Source organism: Rhopilema esculentum, chromosome 21, assembly GCF_057945365.1.
Source record: "Rhopilema esculentum isolate cy_ngs chromosome 21, ASM5794536v1, whole genome shotgun sequence".
In the NCBI taxonomy this organism is placed as follows: Eukaryota; Metazoa; Cnidaria; class Scyphozoa; order Rhizostomeae; family Rhizostomatidae; genus Rhopilema; species Rhopilema esculentum.
The window spans coordinates 6,844,749-6,866,906 of NC_142835.1; the positions used below are offsets into that span (position 1 = coordinate 6,844,749).

Here is a 22,158-nt window from a genome sequence, read left to right on the forward strand (position 1 = left end):
TATTGTTGCATTCCATCTTATGAAAATATTTTTCCACCGGATCTGCATGTTATTAAAATGTGTTTTGCAATACCTATTCTTCTCTCGGCAGGTTGCAGGAAATGTATCGACAACAGAGGGTAGAAATTGATCGAGAGAAGCGACAACTAGAAGAAATGGAGAAGCTTCACAAGAAATTAGAATCACAGCTTGCTGGTCAGATTGAGAAGCTTCAAGGTGAAAGGGAGAGTGAATTGGAGAAAATTAACAAGGAGAAGACACGGCTAAAAAAGATCGAGGAGAAACAAGAAAGCATGCTGAGGCAGATTGAGAATGAGAAAAACCGTATAGAGGTTGAGAGGCTGGCCGAGACACAAAAAATGCAAGAGAAGGTGATCAATGAATTGAAGGTTGAAGAGGAGAGAGTGAATGTCTTGAAAAGAGCTGCTGAGGAACAGCAAAAAGAAAGGGAGTTGATAAATGCCGAGAAAGAGCGGTTATTGCAGTTGGAGCAGGAACATATTCAGGCTCTGCAAGAATTGCAGCTCAATAAGTTGTCACAACAAGAGAAGCTTGAACGGGAGAGACAGCTCGAACTTGAGTATATTGAGACAGAACAGCTGATGCTGGAAGAACTGGAACAGAAACAGTTCGAATCTGCGAGGCAGATGGAATATGGCGCACAACTTCTTAGAGAGCAGTTGCAGAAAGAGAGTAACGAGGAGAGGAGAAGGCTGGAGGAGAACAGAAAGCTTGTTGATCTGGTTTCAAAGAGACACGAAGATGCCCTGAAAGAGGCTGAACAGGAACGAAAAATGCTGCAAGAAATGAGAGAAAAGGAACAGGACCTGTTAAGAACTGAACGGGAAAGGCTAAATAAAAAAGAATCAGAGTACAAGGATTATATACAAACATTAGAAGATGAGAAAAAAGTCTTGAAAGAAGAACTGGAAAAGCAAAGGAAAGCTGAGGTCGATAAGGAAGATTTTAAACGATCATCATCTCTTCCAATGTCATTTAAGTCCTTTCAAGAAGTTGATCCTGCTATGCTTCGAAGATGCAAAACTCCCGAGGACAAGATGAAGGAGGTATGTTTCAAGATTTGATTTTTTGTTTTTCATTGACAGTGTTCGTTAAGCTTCTCACAGCCTGATGAAATGTAGGCAACTGTTTCTTATTTCCACACATGTTAGATCATGCGATGATCTTTCAACTTGCATATGAGTGTTAACATTAAGGTAATCTTACTTCTTGTCGTCAACCCTAGTGACCACTTGTTCAGTGTCGAGTCAAGGCAAACATTCTTTAAGCTGAATCTCAAGATGAAAATTTTTATAGGCAACAGGATTTCTGAAGACTTCATTAAAATGATAATCATACAGTCATGCCAACCTTTATTCATACTCGATCTTTTCTCAAACGTAACTAAATTTCTAAAATTCGTTTTCGTGTCATCTTACTCTTTTTGTGCTTGCAGCTGATTCTTACTTAAAGCCATATATCAAACTTTATACCTATTTTGATCTGAAATGGTTTTATGTGAATTATTTTTCTCTATCTTTATGTTTTTGTCAACAACTAGGTATTACGTTTAATCCCATTTTATTAATTATCGTGGCCTTTTCTGCTCCTAGTTTATTGTCTCAAAAACAATACATAAAAAGTCTTAAATGCCGCATCATTTATGCCTACATAATACAGTATTTATTTTTTGATTGCTCGTTGGCATTCCCACTTAGCTTTTTATTGCAAACTGCTTGTTAACTCAGTAAATCATAACACATTATGGGTAATAAGAGAACATGTCGGACACGCAAAAAACGTAAATTGATTCTGCTTTCGGTGATTAGGCTGGTGACCTTCTGTTCATAATCACTTGGAAAGTCTCTCTGTCAGTATTCTTCTTATTCCATTTGAATATCTAATTGAAATTTCGTGATAGGTTTTGTTGGTATTGTGTGAAAGCGACTGTTTCCAAAGGTATTCCATGTTGAGGTCTTTCATAGTCGTCATAAGTTCTTATAAACTGCTGCGAAGAATATTGCAGACATTTTTGCATATGCGTCTTTGTTTGAAGCTTGTTGCCTTAGCAGTGTTTGTTTTTCATACATAGATTGTAATTGTGTTATGATTTTTAACGATCAGCAACAAATGGTAAGCAACATAAACTGATTACCTTTTTTCTCAAAAACACAAGCATCTGAAGATCTGTTAAGAGAATAGATTGGCTTTAATTGTGCTACGGTTGCAGTTTTCCTAAAGCTTCTGATCTTTGCTTGATAAATTTTCATCGGATGCAGAGTTGAAAAAGTGAAGAATTTTGCGTCATTTAGAAACTCCTGCTGATATTTACGTGAAGATTTGGCTCTACAATTTTGTGATGTATATCAATATGATGGTTTTTTAGATAAGCTTTTTGTTTCTTTTCAGTGCAAACTGCTGGCGTACATCTCTTCATGATATAGGAATGAAAGTTTTTGATTTCAGTAGAGAGCTATAAGATATTTTAATTGTCCTTTTGACAACTGATTTTGTTTTCAGTAAGGCTCACACATGTAATCAAAAATAACTATAGCAACTTGCTGAGATTGTCACCTTCAGATTTTATTGCGAGTTACTTTTCACACAACGCTCAGCCAATCTGCTCAACTGTTAAACACATGCGTTCTTATATTGTTTCTTTGCCATAGATCGAAGAAAACAAACAGCGTTTGGATGATCTGAGGAAACAGGTTGCAGAGAAGGCTGAACTAGAGTGGAAAGAGAAGAAAGAACGCATTGAAAGGCAACAGAAAGAAGAGCGGGACTTGGAAGAAAAACGAATACGTCTGGAAGAAATGCGCAAAGAACAAGAGCGGCAAGCTGAACATGATCGGTCGCTTATGCAGGAAGAAGCAGATAAGATTCGAAAGCATGAAGAAGCCCTACTGGTGAGTCCTGTTTATTGTTATCGTCAGTTGTTGTAGAGAAAGGCGTGTTCTTCATTTTCAATATGGCAAGATATATTGCCAGGGAACAACCTCGATTTGATAGAAAATTGCGAGATGATGTCTTTATGGAGCACGAGAGGGCAAATATTACAATGTGTTGACAAAAAATGATTTATGATAATGTATGCTGTAGTGATTGTATCGCTGATCAACATCTGCTGGGGTCATTGCGAGATCATGATTACGGTCAGTGTGAAACAAACTAAATTTATTTCAAATGTTTATAAACACTCTAAGAGTTAAATGCTAGAAGTTGTAACAAATATTTAAACTTTTTGATGACCTACTTGTTTCAGAAGCGAAAGATTTGGTCTTCTAGTTTGTGTTGTATTTTTGCATGCAAGATTTGGGTGCTTGAGAAAGTTCACTTAATACGAGTGTGAAGGCAAAAAGAGGTGTCTGTATTCCTCTAGATCCTTTATGAGTTTTTACTAAAAGATCTATCACCCACATTGAGCATTTCATGCACCATTTATCATGAGTTATATTTCTATCTTTGAATTAACTGGTTTGTTTTTGCCGATATGGTGCATCTCCAGCTCTGGAAATGCAATTTTCGGTGAGGACTACGTCATATGACTCAGCAGTACAAGTTGATTGGTTAACGTCTTCTATTCTATAAAGTAGCAGCTTCTTTTCTATCAATATCTAATGCCGAAACAAGAATCATCTGCCGTCGCACAAGGTAGAAGTTTTTTGTAAAATTTCTTTGAAATAATCTTTCCTAGCTGACATATTTGGCGATAAAACATTTCAGGGCTGGTCGTCAAGAAAAAGCAAACTACACATGTATTCGCTTCACAAGGTGATTTTTGTGGCTTCGCGTTTTAGCAAAGCAATCACCAACATGTCTGAAGAATTCGGAAAACTACGGCAGCTTAGGTCCAGCATCCCTTGCGCCTGAAAATTGCTCAACGTATATTGCAGCCTTCTATGATCAACGTTGAATGTTTCAGTGATTATAGTCTTGGACGATTTCCAGTGTCTTTAAACTTGTTAAAGAAGATACTTTCCTACCGCTTTATGCTTCCATTTGTATCGCTTCTCCGAGAGACATGCTTTTTTCTTGTCGTATCAACCGAATCTTATTCCGTATAGACAAAATAACAATCTCTACATTCTGACCAATAAATAACCTTTTTCTACCTTGCCAAAAACTAAATGCTGTGCATTACGGGGCAGCCCTAAAGATGGGACTTGAGAGAATCCTGACTCTAAGTCTTATTACTGGAAGAAGAGTAGAGGTCTGTTCTGGACGTTAACTGGACATTCTTCCTTACAGGAACGTGAAAATTCTTAGCGAGAGGAACCCTCTGGTTTTGTTCTTTGTCTTTGACTGCGGGAATTTGCAATCTGAGTTTTGCGTTTTCGGTTTTGGTATGTGGGTATTTAAACCACGGTGTCAGTCCTTCATTCATATTCCGGGTATGGTTAAATCACTCTGACAGCCTATGTATTGCGAAGATTATTAAATTTTAATTGGCCATTCAGTATTTCAAAAAGAATTTCTAGATTTCTGATTCTTGATTGATTATTTGCATGACCTCAGACGTATCGGCTCACAGTCTTTCCTAATTAGGCCGGTGCTCTTACGGCTGTTGGCTTATTAACCAAACCATGAGTTCATGACCTTGTTGGACTGAGTTTGGAACCCTTGAAACTTTGATTGTAAGTTAGTTCTATCTTCGATCCTCGCGTAGGAGATTATATTTTAGCAAAGGCTTTAGCTCCGTACAATTTCTCATGTGAAATATCGAATCTATAAAATTTTGTCTACAAAAAGTTCCAGCTCTGTGTTTCAAAACAACTGTACACCTTGCATGTGCCTCAGCAGAGGTCCAATGTCCCCAGAAAATGTCTCGAAACGGATATGTTCTTTCTGTACTACCGACCTTTGGCCATTCCTCCTTGAAGTTTTCACAGTTCTTTTGTTGTGGTCAGTTCAAAACCATGGTCAAAGGGCGAAGGTCTTCTGGAAATAAGGTTGCAACCCTCTTCATTGCTTCGTTCTGTCAATGCGGGTAATTTTTTTAAGAAATATCAAGTCATATCGTTAATGAACTCTGTTTCCACATACGTTGTTGCTGTGTGATGCAGTGTGACCTTACAAGCATTATGAAGTCGCCAGTTGATATAGTTATTCAGAGATTCACTGAAGAAATAAAAGTAAGCTAGCTTTTTTAAAGACTGTATAATTGTGCATTCGCATTAATTCGCATTTAAATGGCTTTTGCTAGAGATGCAAATACTATTAGTATCAATTGGTATATCTGACTTGATTATGCTGTTAATCTTGTTGATGATTGTGAAGCAACAGACTGACTTATAGGGGACTTGTATTTCCGTAGATTTTTCAAAATTTATTGTTGTAAATCACTAAATTGTAACCCGTGCACTTGTCTAAATCAACTGGTTTAAAACTGGGAACCTCGTGGAAGGTATCATAAAGTGCTCGACCCTAACAATGTTTCGTTATGGTCGTATTTTGTGAAGATGGATTTTGATGAATGGAAATCGAAATCAGTTCCGTTTTCTTTCGGCACTGTATATCCATTTTATTGGCATTTATTTGAGATTTGGTACCAGTATTCATGTTACTCTTCTTGTGTAAACCTAAACGATTCATTTGTTCGTTACCAATAGCCGTAGTTTGAAAATCTCATGGCTTATGTGCGGACAATTGATCACCCGCTTCGCCAGATTCCATTAATTTTGCATATATTGATTATGCATTGATAAATTATGCAACGAATCGATAATAACAACTAGTTGTAGAACATGCTCATCTTTACTCAACATGTTCAGGCTTTACCAGGGCATTTGTTATTGAAGATATAAACAATATCGTTTATAGATATCATATACAAAATAGGCGTTCAACCCTCGTTGGGCACCACTTTTATCCAATTGCATTGCGATGCAATCAATAAATGCCATGAGCTGGCGACTTACCGTATCGCAAAACTGTCAGTTTATTTTAGTTTTTTAATGCAGAATCTAAAATTCTCTAGCACTGTAATGAGATTTTGTTAATCTTGGAACCTTGGATTCAACTTGCAATATGATGGTCTATGAAAAAAGAGAATCCAATAAAGTTCCAAGCTAATGGACAATTTTCAAGCAGGCCATCAGCACAAAGAGGTAGGAAGGATTTAGCCTGTGTGACTGCGATGCGTACAATAGCCCTGATACTTTTAAAGTATTTAGAAAAATAGCTGCTATTACCATGTTTTGCCATCATCTGAGATACGTTTTCCTGTGTAACTGTCTAGATTGGTAGCGGATGCCAAACGTTTAAGGGAGCTTTAGTTTTGATCTTGCCCGAATATTATTGCTTATTGCGAAAGAACTGCCCGAATGGGGCTCGAAATTGGATATAGTTTGCCTTATTAGGGGGGCTGCAGACCTCCAAACCTCCTTTTATCCCACGCCTACGCAGAAGTGTCTTTCTATCCCCATTTATCGGTGATCTTCCACTTCTAAGTCTCCTGCAGTTTGCAAACTGGTGACGATTGAATTAAGGTCTCACGAGTTATTACATGCATAGAATTCTGCAGCAGGGGTGTAGTGCTAGGGGGCTCAGGGGGACTGAGTCCCCTTGTTAATGTCATAAAATTTGCAAATTTCTACTTTTGCTATTATTTTTCGCAATATTTTGTGCAAGAGCCCAACTTGTTATTTTTATAGCACTACATCACCAGTTTGCAGTGATAAGTATTAGGTCTTATCCAGAATTCCTCTTTCCACTGCCTAGTTGTTTACTAATCGAGTATTTGAAGACAACATCGTAATGCGCTTTGCAAAAAACAAGCAAAATCATACAAAGGAGTTTAGAGGCAAGGATCTTTAAATTACGCAAATCCACACATCTTACTAAGATAGGTATGGCACGCAATTTCCTATTGAGAACTGCCCTAGCAAGAGCATACCAAAGTAGGAGTTGTCCTAGGTTGGCTTTGCAATCCAACAATTGAGGGCGATGCGTTGATCCTTGTTCAGAAAAGGAAAATACTTTTTATTGAATATGTAGTAATCTTGTGCAAACGGCCAGGTGAACATGCAATGAAACTGCCCCGACATCGTAACGACTTTAGGATTAAGTATTACAGACATTTCCCGAAAGCTTTCGGTAAAATAAACCGCTAGCTTGGTTTTCAACTGATCTGCTATTTATTGTTTTTCTTTTCCTCCACAAATGCAGCTGCAATGTCATAAAGATTTTTCAAAACAACTGGCATTTAGGGTCTATATATCTTGCTAGTTTTTCACCAATATACTTCCTATATGATACGAGGCTTTATCATCCAGGGTACACTCTCTTTCTTAAGAACCCATACAATTTTTGCCAAGGCCCGATGTTCTGATATTTTTTTATCATTCGAGTCGCGGATATTCATGTTGTATTGTACTTTTTTCAACATTGATTTTCTACATCTGCGAACTATGAATTGTATGTCTGTAAACATAAGCACATTAATGGATGTGACAAGGCTGCAAAAGATTGAATGAATTTGCAGGATCATTGCGATTTTCTGCCTCCAAAAATCAATAATCTTTTCTCAAAACTTAAGAATTCAATTATTCTTCTCAGGGCTGAGAATTCTTTAAGTTCAAGTTAAGATACGTCGAAACCTTGAAGGTAGTTGATAATTGATGAAAAAAACCTTCGCTGGAAAGAATTTTGTGCCCAAAAATACCGTACGTGCGTACGTGACGTGAACATCGTGAACTTAAACTAACGCAAACGTAGAAAATAATTAAATGCTAATACATCGACCACAAAGATCTGACTTTTTGCCCCCCCCCCCCACCGCCCCCCACTCTGGATACATAATTTTCAACGCTCTTGCTATACTTGTGCTGCTCCCTATCAGCTCTATAAATGGCTTTTGTAAGTTTTAGTTTGTTATATGATAACTGTACAAAGCGTAACCTTGGAGCAGTCGAAATGCGATTGCATTATAAATGGCTATATTTGTTGGATAGCAACCCCCTGGTCTTACATCCACTAATACTATTTAACTGATTTGTTTCGCTGGATTGTTCTGTGTAGTGTATCTAAAAAGGGATCAACACCCTGGATTTGATTTCGATAGGAGTTCTTTTGTCGGTGCTTTGTTATAATACTGTTTCGCTAAGAAGTGCTAGTCTATTCCGTATGTTTTTGAAAACGGTAGATGCCTTCATGATACGGAGATTTGGCAAGGATGCGACCTGCTAAGAACGTCACAACCCTCTCTGCTCTGCAAATGGTTAATCTGAAACGACGCTCCGTGCTCCAAATGCCGTTGAATCGAAGCCTATCAACTGATGGATTGCACAAAATTTATCACATTTACGTCATATTGGTAAGAAAGGCTGTTTGTTACTATTAATTTGAATAGAAGTTGCAAACGTGTCCATGCCATTAGCCGATTTTCTTGATAGCCCGTGCAGTATTTACTCGACAATTACACTATTTCGCTGCTGTTATTAGCTTTTACAATCAATATTTGATTTCTGCAACGCAACGCAAGATGCAATGCAGAATTGGTATAAATTAAAATAGAAAGTTTTTAATTAACGAGAAATGTGTAAAGTGTGAGGAAAGAATGTTGCAAATGTGGGGAAGAATGCAGCTGTTAGTTTTGTCGTTGTTTAATTAACGCTTTTTCTTTAATTAGAACAGTTTTATATGAACAGCTGAGCCTCAAAGCTTGCCAGAACAAGCTAAAGCACTGGAAAATGTAAAATGCAAGACCATTGTACGAATATTGTACGAACATCTTTTAATAAGGATAGCTTGTTTCATGACAGGGTATTTTTTGCTAATGTCATTAAAAACAATGCCTACAAATTATACATACGTAATTCAGTAAAACATAGTTTCACCTTCGTACTTCTGTTGATTCTGATCATGATTCCAATCAGTAAAACTTAAAATCGTTGTCCTCGAGTTCATTTTATGTTATGCAAAAAATTTACAAACAATATTTCAAAGTTAGATAGTGAGGCCGAATGATTATATGTGACAAATTTTCCCTTTGTCGAATCTGGAGGATTGTCGCTTTGGAAAAATCAAATTTCACTTCTAAGTATTTCTCAGGAAAGGATTTAGTAATACGTGATTATGGTTGGCACTGGTCAGCTAATGGCACAAATCTGTTGCTGATCTCCGTTAGGTCAGAATAGAAAATCTGCGTCACAGTAACAGTTGATGCCTGCGATTTATATATTTGGTGGACTTTGATAAACTAGCCATTGACGTCACACCTCTGCTCTTACGGTAGCTGCGCAAGAGGTTGGAAATAAGTCCCCAATGCTCTGTACGGTTCAAAAGAGCCCTTTCATTGTCACAGTCTGCATGTTTGGCGTATGATCTAGCGTACAGTGTAAGCCGGCTCTCCAATGACTTTACAATTAAACTGAATTAATATCCTTGCCTCTGAGACACCGCTGATTTTATAAAATATTTTGAAAGGTAAGGTTTCTTAGCGACATGGAATGCTTTTTTTCGCGAGAGATTTTCAGAATTACCTCTTCGCGAACTAAATTATACTTGAGTAAAGTATGGATTGAATTAAGCCTTCTTCGTTGGCAGAAGTTTCAAAACTTGTCTTACAGAAGACAGGATCAGCCTTACCAGCAAAATTAGAGTGAGAAAAGGGAGCCTAGAAGACTTCATAAGTTATCAAATTGCAATATCAAACGGCTCTTTATTCTATTTTTATCTGTTTTATTAAACTTCTTTAAATTCATTTCTGGACTTCAACGTTTCCTTTGTGCCAAAATCATTATCAATTTCCTTATCACTTGCTTCTTTATTTTCTCTCATTTTTGTGGCAACGCGCTGTCTTTTTTAATTTTTTGGTTCCAGCTAGGATTTAGAAAAGACAACTTCTTTTTCAGCTTAAAAATTGCTTATTAAGGGACACACCCAATTTAGAATAAGTGTCAGCTAAAGCTTAATAACAAACAGAATCTCTGCAAAACGGAACACAACTGTGTACCAGATGAGGGTGGCGTTCCTTCATTCCATTCATTCAGTTTCTTAACCAGCCAGTCGTGTAACATAAGAAGGAGCGGCATTAGTCGAAAAGCATATGACTGCGCACAGGAATCCTATTTTTTTATTTGAGTGATTACTCTGCTTAGATTTCGAAATCTGGACTCAGGCCCAACTTAAGCATATCAATTACTTCTTGAAATTCATACTTTATCACTCACAACAAGTAATATTTTTAATTATACTAAAATTATCTTCTTGTTGCTTTTTTGCTGAAACTTACAGCTAAATTCCCCTTGTTCAACCCAACGAAGAGCCTTTTTCCAAATCCATTTTTCAATTCGAGCCTTTTTTTGCTAGAAAACTTGCCCCAGAGCTTTATCAATGTAGAAACCTGTCAAAATGTACTCAGTATGCCTTCTCCTTCTTTGTCGATATTTACAAGATTTCGGCTGAAATGATATATTATGAACCCCCCCCCCCCCCCCCACCCGACATTGTCCATTCCAGTAAATCTTATTTGGCGTTCGCCCAGTTGTTCTCCGTGAGAATGTTGCAGGAAACCGCGATGCCGCCTCCAGGATGCCACGAGTGACCAAGATGTTTTCGTGCTCTTTTGCGTAGTTTCGTGTGACGGTCCTAAAAACTTTAATATTTAAATTTTAAGTAGTTGTAAAGATGATCCTGTTTGAAGAATTCAACAATCTCAGTTTAATTACGATTATTTTTTCATAAGAGCGAGAGATTAATGCTGGTCGTGTTGATTAATCGCAGGGGATTACAAGCTTTTAATAAAGATTGTTTTACCGCGTTGCTGAATGTTGTTGATATATATTCACTATAGAAATTGTCTCTATCTTATTCGATCCCCGATTGAAACCGTTGACCTCATTAACTTTAGTCAACATCGCCAACAAGATGCAGACGCGAATAAGCTTCTGTACTCAAATGACCTACAATCCTTCACAAAATATACTGAGACCAGTGATGAAATCAGGACAAATTTATGGACAGTAATCTACTAGAATTGTATTTGACCCCTTCTCCCTTCAAGCAATGTTGTTGAGATCTTGTTATTGTATACGGTCTTTGCACACATGATTTGCAACTATTTCACCAAACAACAAACAACATTGTTTGGAGGGGGCGGGGGAGGAAAGGAGACGGTGGAAAGGTTGAGCAACGAATACGTCTATCTGGAGCCTAAGTAGAAATTACGAATGGTTTACAAAATTCGCCAAACAGGCATTATTGCGAGGTGAGAAGGAAAAGCAGTCTCACTCTTTTGATCGGATTTTAGTACTAAAATTTGCTTAATTGTTCCTTTTCTTCAACTGCACATTTTGTGACACGAAAATTGCACATAGTACATTGAAATTCTGTATTAGTGTTGCTATATTCTTAGCTGTAGTCAGAAAACAAGGTGAAAAAAACAGAAAGAAGACTAGAAATACGTTTGATGTATGAAAAAGTGGAAGTTCAGTCAAGAAGGAAAATGAAACACTTGAAATTACACGATGATCCACTCGGTAGCTACTTTCGAAACACACAATTTATTTGATTTTTAGCTATGAAATTTTTGATTGTTTGCAATGATAGAAATATTCAAAATTGAAAGATTCCATAGGTATTCTGTCTTTAGTACCAAAGGTTCTTTTTATCTGCCTTGTACATTTAGGTTCCTTATAGAGTTGATCCTTTTCGACTTAGTTCCGTTTTATCAGTTGACTATTTTTAGAACTATGGTTTTTCTATCAGAAAACCACATTTCTGCAAATCCTTAGAGCATCCCTTTTACAACTTTTTTCTATAAAAATCCAGTTTTATATCGACTTTAGCTTTTTCCTGTGATTGTGAATCACAACATCATCTTTTTTATCTGCGGCATCTTGATTTAAATAAAATTTCAATTGTATAAAACTGCACTTCGAATTGGTGAGCTACCGTTATCGCAACGAATTTCATCGTATTTTTCAGTGTTTGTAGCTTCGTTTCTATTGAAATGATTTTTAAACGTTTTCCGCTACAATATAACGACCGCCTCCGTTCATTGTTCTTTTATCCTTCGTAGATGCCTCATCTGCTTTTGTTCAAAACATTTCAGAATAAGGTCCCCGATGATCTGCCGAGTTTCATAAAACACAACAAAGCAACTCTTCAGGACTTTTTCTAAACTTTCCCCGTTAAACCTTCCTCATTTTTCTGCAAAAAAATTCAAGTTCACTTTTCAAGAGGAGCACTTCGACAGAGCTTTGCAAGAGAGTTAGCCGGGCTTACGTGTGAAGGATAGCAACCGCTAATTAGGGTATTTACTAGTAGAAACTCGCTCAAATTTTATATGGATTGTCTTCTGTGCTAGTCTTCTGGTAATCAGATCTCTGAGAAAGTGTGCCACTTGGTTGTTTGCTCCTTGCCTTTACCATCTTGTATTTTCTACTCTAACGAGTTTTGAATCAAACCTACTTAATGTTGATGGGCTAGACTGTCAAATATTTCCATATGCCTTTTATCTGAAGTAGCAGAATTAACAGCTAATTTTCGCAAAAAGATGACTGTCATGGACAAAGTATTTCCTCTCGTGACCTCCTTCGCTCTTAAATATTGCTCAGGTGGTTTTTCTCCGTGCTTATCCGATGAAGAGCCATCGTTAAATCTTTCAATGGTGCTGCGTTTCGTTAATCCATTTCTATATTTCCACAGCAGTTGAATATGCATGGATTACTCCCGATTTAATCTCTGGCTGATAATACGAAGGAAGTTCATTTACATGTTTTAACGAAAACAACTGTTTAAAAGGAAGAAGGCAACTGTCAGCTCTAAATATTTCTCGTTCCTCTTACAAGAATTCTCTTAACTCTTCTTTCAATATTTCTTTAGTTGGTACAGGAGAAACCTTTTTCCCTTTTTCCCTCTGTCACATTTGCTTCTCTTTCTATGGTTTTTTCTTAAGGTTCTCCCTTTGTAGATCATCTTTCTAGTTTAGGATGAGACTCTTTCGCATCTTTTTCTTGCGCATATTCTGAATTTTTGCTCCAGCTGCTTTCTATTAACTTTGTGATATTTTTGCACAATTTAATTTAGTTGATTTTTATGTAAATGTTTTTAAGCTAAAGTTGTATTTAGAATAAACATGTGCTAGAGACTCTTGCTTTTCGGATATAGAATAGAAATCCCCTTTTTATGGGATGGCCTATCTTATTTCTAAAACCTTTTCCAACCAGGCTTACCATTTGATATGTTTTATAAAGATCGATACGAGCAGTTTTAAAACGCGTCACCCTTTGAGTTGAGCATGCGGGTTCCCGTTATGGCTTTCATCGACATTAGCTGTTGCTGGTCACCATCCTCGCAGTTGCTTCCATTTATCTTTACCTTATTAAACAATTTTTCAAATTTATTAAGTGTGTTGACATCTTTCTTATCACGGAAATGTTGCATTTGAGTAGTGCAGAGTCTAGATGCTTACGAAAAGATGCGAGAAAAAGGGCGTATGTATCAACAGCCTGAACGTCGCCATGAACGTTATTGAACGGTTAATCCACTGAATCTAACTTACTTGTTGGTTTTATAGATCAGAAGAGCGTTCAGATGCCATAATAGGATATAATTTCTGTTCCTTGAAATACCTAACAAGATAAGACAGTTCTTGTCCACCCATATATATATGAAGCACATAATCTACCAATGTCTTTATGCATATCTCATTAGAACGTTTTCTGTGCGCACCTGAGTTTGTTAGACTTACGCTCCAAAATGTTTCCTAAGGAATGGAAATTGCGGATTTTATGTTGACGATTTCTTAACGGTTACTCAGATGATCTATTATACATGTGATGATTACAATAAGAACAGTCTCCCCAATGATTAATATGACTGGAGCGATCCCTTCATTAATCTATTGTTTGATAAATAAATGTCTGCCTCTGCATGTGAGTAAAGAGCAGCTCTTTCTTTGTGTTTGAAAGTTTTGATTTTTTTCGCTTGCATTTCAAACAGCGACTGAAAACATTTACATTGAAAGCCATCTGCTCTGTACACAAGCAACATCTGCAAAGATAGCTTTAAGCTCATTTAGGAGTTGATTGCCTTGACCATCATTATCAAAGACCCAACGTCACGACTTTCAATGGTAGCGCGACATTTGTAGTGTGATCAAAGTCAATGTCCGATGTTGTATACTCTGCTGATTGTCAGACGAGAGGCACTTTAGTATGCTATGTTTTCCCTTTTGTACACTTCAGTGCATAAAAACGTTTTTTCCCTAATATTCAATAGCTATAGTTGTGTTTTTCATGTTAAAGTTTGCTCTGTGAAGAAAGTTCTGCAGTTGTTAGTTCAACGGCTTTGGGATTGTTCTACTTTCCATTTGTCTGCTCTAAATCTGTGTTGAGGGGGCTATCAAAGCGAGTATCTAGATTTTGGCAAGCAAAGCTAGGGTATCTAGGCTAGGATATAAAACCACTTTAATATCTTTGATAATGTTTACTTTTCCAGTTAATTCCATGTTTTTACTGGTTGTAGTAGAATCAGTGTCATTTTTTAATGCTTAAAACAAGCGCTTAATGAAGTGTGCACTAAAAATTCTTCTTTTCTGTATCAAGTTGTTTCAATTCCGGATTGTGCAATTCAAGCTTTCTTTCTCTTCTAGTTCTCATTGATTTAAGCTAAGGGTTGATGCGGATTGTGGCTTTTGCTGGGAATTTTTTTATGTACTTGAGAACTTTTCACTTGAAAGGCAGCTGATATTTCTGTTGCTCTTAGGTTTCTTCATAGAGGAAAGGAATTCTTCATAGAGTCCCTTTTCCATGCTCTCTTAAGAGGCAATACAGAAACAACATCGTTATATGCTTTCTTATAGAAACGAAATAGAAGTCATACAGAAACTCATACTTAAGTAGAAAATGCTTTTATTTTCAGAGAAGTTATCTTCAGAGGCTTTAGAGAACAGTGCGATTTAGTAATGTATTGTTGTACATAGCTGCTCGTATAAATGGACTTTTGCAAGAGTGACGTAACTTTTTTGCATGTACAAAGTATATGCCCTAATGATCGCGCCGATATGGTCAAAATACCAGATTTTTGCAGATTTTGACAATTACAAATAACGAGCGCTTGCAGAAAACCTTCTTGCCTCTGATTATATCGTCTAATTCTGTTGATTCAAGAAACAATGCTACCCTTTTGAGTAAGAGTTCACAATAAATTTGCTGAGCTCGTCCTATGAAAAAGAAGAGTCCTATGATTATATTTACATGTGTTTGTAAGCATTTTCTTTAGTTGTACGCCAACGCAGCATTAGCCTGTACAGTAAGAACTTGTAATGAAAGTCAATAGAGCTTATATCTGATGTCTCAGATTTCAAGAGAATTGAAATTTTGTTCTCTGGCAGTACGTGAATAATCAACTTGCTTTTTATTAGGCGAACTGCTGAATATTAGATACTGAAGTTTCAACATAACTTTTCATATTCGTGACAAGGCTTGATAGTTATTTGCAACAAAACAGGTTTTAATGTCACAAGTTTCTTGTTTACATGACTGCAAGATTTGCCTGCGATATAAGTTATTGTGAATTCTAATGATCTACCGTAGATCAGCTTTCATTGCTGGCTTCATGTTATTTTATTTAACTCATTTATGAAGCAAATTTAGTTTAATCTTGCTAAGTCGTACCCCTGATCACTCGGAATTTCAGACCATTTTGCTACACTCCAACCCCCACCCCCCAACCCCCCTCCCCCTCAAAGGGTCCGATTTTACGAGAGTCATCTTAAACATTAATTAAGCTTTATTAATTGTCTGTCAACCTTGTCAATGCTTCTCACTGACTGAAACGGTGTTGCAAGATACCCTTATGGATAAAATCGATGACGTCGTCAGATCGGTACGAAAACTAAGCCTACTGGCTGTCAAGTTAGCGATTTATTGGTTGGGAACAAAAATATATGTTAGTGGCTCTGTCCTTCCCTGCAACAACATCATCAACATCTTCTATTTCCTCTTTGTAGCAAAAAGAAAAAGAGCTGGAGGATCTCAAACGGGAAAGGGACAGACGCCTTGAGCTTGAACTAGAATTAGAAAACGAGAGGGTCAACGAAAACAAACTAGAGCAGTCGTTAGAAGAGGAAAAGAGAAAGCTAGAAACCTTGGAAAAGACACTAAGCGAAGAAAGAAATAGAAGGCAGGAAATTGAAAAACGATTAGAACAGAAGGAGAAAAATGACGAAGTCAGGAGTAAAATTGAGGATCGAAAACAGACTTTGGAAGCTCGCACATCAGTCTCGTCGTCCAATATCAAACATCGTATACCCTCCTACGTAAGTATTCCTATCGATTTTGTATTTTCGATTATTGATGTCATGATATACACCTGCTTTTTCCTGTAATGGTTATTCATAAGAAAAAGTGTGTTTGGATGTAAGAACGTTGTTTTGATCGCACCTCTTAAGGTATAATGCCCAGCGCCGTGTTTTTTTCTGTAAGCAAATTTGTTGCAGTATGCTTATATACTAAAAAGCTCGACTTTTCTACAGATTTATTCTTGAATAGCACAGTAAGTTGTAGCCTTTTGAAGAGTTTGGCGTTGCTGCCTATTCTATATGCCCCGACCCTTAACTTGTCATTTCCTAGGAGTGCTGAAATTTGTTTATTTTCTGCGCGGTCAAGTGATGGTATCCTAAAAATTTATTTCTAAAAGTCGTCATAAATTCAAAATTAAAGCAACAGATGATGTGATTTAAGCGTAAGACTCAGAGAAGCAACTTAGAACCGTCCTGTTCTATACACCAAATAGCGTGTACAGCTCTGCCTCTACGGCATCGAGCATTTAATGAAAGATCGGTAAATAGTAATTTTCATTAAATTCACGAAATTAAATATGACTTTTTTTAGATTTCTTGATAATAGATAGCACTTTCAAAAACTCTTGAATTTTTTTGAGAATTCAATTGAGTCTTCATACCGGCTCGCGCAATAATAGCCTTTTGCTCAAGCCGTTAGCCCATAAAACGTTATGAAATACAGGAGGCTGAGTTAGGACCTCACATAAGCTTTCATGCAAATGTGTTACTCAAATAAGCTGAGAAATAAGGACATTTCACTTAGGTTTTAAGGCATTTGATGACCTTGTTTTGTCTTGCAGACTCCGTCAATTCGATCGTTTCCTGGATCAATGTTATCCGATGATATCAATCTTCTGCATCACATAGTTGCATCAGGACACATACTAGAGAACTGCCCGTCCGTCAAAATCAACAAGTACTCTTGTAGAGGATATCTCTCAAAAATGGGGCGGTCTCGTTTTCACTCTTCTTGGACTAAACGGTGGTTCGTATTTGATCGAAAACTACGAGCTCTGTGCTATTACCAGGATGAAAGAAAAACTAAACCAAAAGGTGTCATATACTTCCAGGCGATTCAGGAAGTATATGTTGACAATAGCGCAAAGAAAAGTCCGAATCCGAAAACAACGTTCTGCGTGAAAACCCCACAAAGGAACTTCTTGTTATCCGCCTCGAGCCCAATTGCAATGAGTATATGGATTGACGTCATATGTACTGGGAAGGAAGGGGCTTTGTGCTAGAGTGTTTTATCTGGAGCTCACCATATACGAATTCAAGGTAAGAATGTTAGTGAAGCATCACGTCGCATATAACGGACACCATGTCTGCTGTGCTACTTCGCTCCTTCCACATCACGAATTGCCTATGCATTTTCAAGATTATTCCCGAAAAAAGAAAGTTGTCCAGGTTACGAAAGCCAAGTTATTGCAGTGCTTGAAGATTGCAGAACAATGCTTAAGGACAGTTGTGAAGTCGATCTTCTATCACGTGCCTGTGAAGTTCTTCTCAGTAGTTCTTCTTCAGAGTTTTTGAAAAGGAAATGAATAAGGTTTGAGCCCTGAGCGCGAGCTTGTTTATCGCCCATTGCGAGTTGCTTTGGTTGTACGAATCAGTTGTTTTCAAGTTTGATCGCAAAATCTGATGTCAGTGATATATGCAAGTTATCCGTAATCTGAAGATGCAAACTTACAAAAGATTTGAAATGCTGACTTGGTCCTAGCTAATCAATAAGTACGGATCATCAGCCTTTGTGTATGATTGAAGACAATGCAATTACACAGACTTAACACCTTTTCCACCCGTTTGAGAACGTTGATCAACTCGCTTAAGGGAACCTTTTGGTAAAAAATACAATCAAAGAAGCCAGAAAATAAACAAGCTTCTTTCTGGGAAAAACTTTGGCCATTACCTATTAGAGCTCCTAAATTTGGCACAGTGGCAAATTTTTTTCATCAAGCTATTGCTCCATTTTTCAAATTTTCCATGCCTGACTTACCCTTTTACGACATCTTATTGCGTTTTGGTTTTGCAATTTAAAGTTTCAATGATATGATATCGCCGAGTGCACACGTATGTTGTTAGTATCAATCTTATACACACCTCTTTTTTGCGGACTGATCCCGTCGATGGCACCTTTAGGCTGCTGCCATTTACAAGGCTGTCGTCTGTGAATACGGCAGCATTCGTTTAGAATCCTTGAAATTCGATGCACAAGGCCGATACATATATATTAGCAAAGAATAAATGTTACAATGTATAGCGTATAGCCACAGCTTCGCATAAATTTGCAACTTTGCAATTTTACATAGTATTTGTATTGTATTTTGTCTGGTATCGGTTGAGAGAAATTGAGGTATTAATATTTGTTGAGAACGTTAGTCAGCCCGCGCTGGATTCTTTGCGCAAGTAGAAAACCAGTAAAATCGATTTTATAAGAGTCGTACCAACCAAAATTCAGTCGGTTCATGTCGTCGTTGTTCGGCGCGGTTTATGTCGTCGTTGTTCGGCGCGGTTCATGTCGTCGTTGTTCGGCGCGGTTCATGTCGTTGTTGTTCGGCGCGGTTCATGTCGTCGTTGTTCGGCGCGGTTCATGTCGTCGTTGTTCGGCGCGGTTCATGTCGTCGTCGTTCGGCGCGGCTCATTGCGGCACGACCCTCTACGATTTTTCTTCAACCTGTGAACAGAGAACAAAGAAAACGACCGATAAAAACTATTACAGGCATTGCGTTAAAAATTCACAAAGGGAATTTGCCCAGAAAAAAAGAGATTTAAAACATTTACCTAACATTATTAGCGTTTAAACTATTTTTATATAATTTAAACTAGCGTATATGTATGTCACTAGCATGTCTTCTGTTTGAAAATAGAAATACCTTAAATTTTTATTACCGTAATCCTCTTTCTTTTTTATGTCTTTCTTCCAGTGCAAGGTCTTTCTCAGTTTTAAATGAAAAAAATAGGTTTTTGAACGTTCGATAGGAAATTCAGTTACTTAAAGCGCCAGTCACGTACCTATATTAATTAATTTTGACATGATGCGAAAATATTATAGTATATGGTAGCATGTGGTAATTTAGCGTTGAGATTTTATAAATGAGCGTTTTTTAAATTAAATATACATAGCCAGTGAATGCGACTTTTGTCACTTATTTCTCCCCTGAATGAGTTAGATAGTGAAAACTTTCTCAGAAATACAAAGTCTTAAAATGTTCATTTATTCCTTTATTTTAAAAGTAACGAATTTCAGCTTTCTCCTTTGCTTTCAATAAGAACTTTCGCATTTTGTTCTACTGAAATTTGCCTTTGAGGTGGAACCCTTCCATTGAAGACTTTAATACCTTTTCCGTCAAAATCCTTTTACCAAGAAACTGCATTTTTAGAGCAGAAAAGCACTTTAAATAGGATCAAAAGCCGATTTAATGGTATTTATGGTTTGTTCAGAGAAGATTGTGCCATGTTTTAGATGAAAAATTTCTTGGTCGAAAATCTGATATTTTGGGAAGGCTATAGCCTTGCCTTTTTCATCAAAATCCTTATACCAAGAAACTGCATTTTTAAAGCAGAAAAACACCTTAAATAGGATCTAGAGCTGATTTAAAGGTATTCATGGTTTGTTTAGAGTAGATTGAGCCATGTTTTAGATGAAAAATTTCTTGGTCGAAAATCGGATATTTTGGTAAGGCTATAGCCTTGCCTTTTTCATGAAAATCCTTATACAAAAAACTGCATTTTTAGAGCAGAAAAACACTTTGAAAAGGATCTAGAGCTGATTTAAAGGTATTTATAGTTTGTTTAGAGTAGATTGACTCATGTTTTAGATGAAAAATTTCTTGGTCGAAAATCGAATATTTTGGTAAGACTATAGCCTTGCCTTTTTCATGAAAATCCTTATACCAAGAAACTGCATTTTTAGAGCAGAAACGTACTTTAAATAAGATCAAAAGCCGATTTAATGGTATTTATGGTTTGTTTAGAGTAGATTGAGGCACGTTTTAGATGAAAAATTTCTTGGTCGAAAATCTGATATTTTGGTATGGCTATAACCTTGCCTTTTTCATGAAAATCCTTTTACCAAGAAACTGCATTTTTAAAGCAGAAAAACAATTTCAATAGGATCTAGAGCTGATTTAAAGGTATTTATAGTTTGTTTAGAGTAGATTGAGCCATGTTTTAGATGAAAAATTTCTTGGTCGAAAATCGGATATTTTGGTAAGATTATAGCCTTGCCTTTTTCATCAAAATCCTTATACCAAGAAACTGCATTTTTAAAGCAGAAAAACACCTTAAATAGGATCTAGAGCTGATTTAAAGGTATTCATGGTTTGTTTAGAGTATATTGAGGCATGTTTTAGATGAAAAATTTCTGGGTCGAAAATCGGATATTTTGGTAAGGCTATAGCCTTGCCTTTTTCATCAAAATCCTTATACCAAGAAACTGCATTTTTAAAGCAGAAAAACACCTTAAATAGGATCAAAAACCGATTTAATGGTATTTATGGTTTGTTTAGGGTAGATTGAGGCATGTTTTAGATGAAAAAAAACTTGGTCGAAAATCGGATATTTTGGTAAGGATATAGCCTTGCCTTTTTCATGAAAATCCTTATACCAAGAAACTACATTTTTAGAGCAAAAAACAATTTCAATAGGATCTAGAGCTGATTTAAAGGTATTTATAGTTTGTTTAGAGTAGATTGACTCATGTTTTAGATGAAAAATTTCTTGGTCGAAAATCGAATATTTTGGTAAGACTATAGCCTTGCCTTTTTCATGAAAATCCTTATACCAAGAAACTGCATTTTTAGAGCAGAAACGTACTTTAAATAAGATCAAAAGCCGATTTAATGGCATTCATGGTTTGTTTAGAGTAGATTGAGGCACGTTTTAGATGAAAAATTTCTTGGTCGAAAATCTGATATTTTGGTAAGGCTATAGCCTTGCCTTTTTCATGAAAATCCTTATACCAAGAAGCTGCATTTTTAAAGCAGAAAAACACCTTAAATAGGATCTAGAGCTGATTTAAAGGTATTCATGGTTTGTTTAGAGTATATTGAGGCATGTTTTAGATGAAAAAAAACTTGGTCGAAAATCGGATATTTTGGTAAGGCTATAGCCTTGCCTTTTTCATCAGAATCCTTATACCAAGAAACCGCCATTATAAGCAGAAAACCACTTTAAATAGGATCTAGAACTGATTTAAAGGTATTTATGGTGTGTTTAGGGTAGATTGAGGCATGTTTTAGATGAAAAAAAACTTGGTCGAAAATCGGATATTTTGGTAAGGATACAGTCTGCCTTTTTCATGAAAATCCTTATACCAAGAAACTACATTTTTAGAGCAAAAAACAATTTCAATAGGATCTAGAGCTGATTTAAAGGTATTTATAGTTTGTTTAGAGTAGATTGACTCATGTTTTAGATGAAAAATTTCTTGGTCGAAAATCGAATATTTTGGTAAGACTATAGCCTTGCCTTTTTCATGAAAATCCTTATACCAAGAAACTGCATTTTTAGAGCAAAAAACAATTTCAATAGGATCTAGAGCTGATTTAAAGGTATTTATAGTTTGTTTAGAGTAGATTGAGCCATGTTTTAGATGAAAAATTTCTTGGTCCAAAATCGGATATTTTGGTAAGGCTATAGCCTTGCCTTTTTCATGAAAATCCTTATACCAAGAAACTGCATTTTTAGAGCAGAAACGTACTTTAAATAAGATCAAAAGCCGATTTAATGGTATTCATGGTTTGTTTAGAGTAGATTGAGGCACTATTTAGATGAAAAATTTCTTGGTCGAAAATCTGATATTTTGGTAAGGCTATAGCCTTGCCTTTTTCATGAAAATCCTTATACCAAGAAACTGCATTTTT

At 36.6% G+C, this 22,158-nt stretch overlaps 1 protein-coding gene across 2 annotated transcripts in view; it reads left to right on the plus strand.

Annotated features, from left to right (window-relative positions):
* LOC148957650 (uncharacterized) overlaps positions 1–19,908 on the plus strand; it is a 42,494-nt gene extending 22,586 nt beyond the window's left edge. The window contains exons 17-20 of one of the 2 annotated variants that reach the window (XM_089114876.1): positions 92–1,067; positions 2,670–2,909; positions 15,962–16,270; positions 17,095–19,908. In XM_089114876.1, the coding sequence (XP_088971002.1) occupies positions 92–1,067; positions 2,670–2,909; positions 15,962–16,270; positions 17,095–17,535 (1,966 nt within the window). In that variant the 3' untranslated portion in view covers positions 17,536–19,908. Of the gene's footprint in view, positions 1–91; positions 1,068–2,669; positions 5,136–15,961; positions 16,271–17,094 lie in introns of those variants that run through there. The other variant, XR_016145171.1, reaches the window with a different exon arrangement.
* Positions 19,909–22,158: the final 2,250 nt, after the last annotated feature.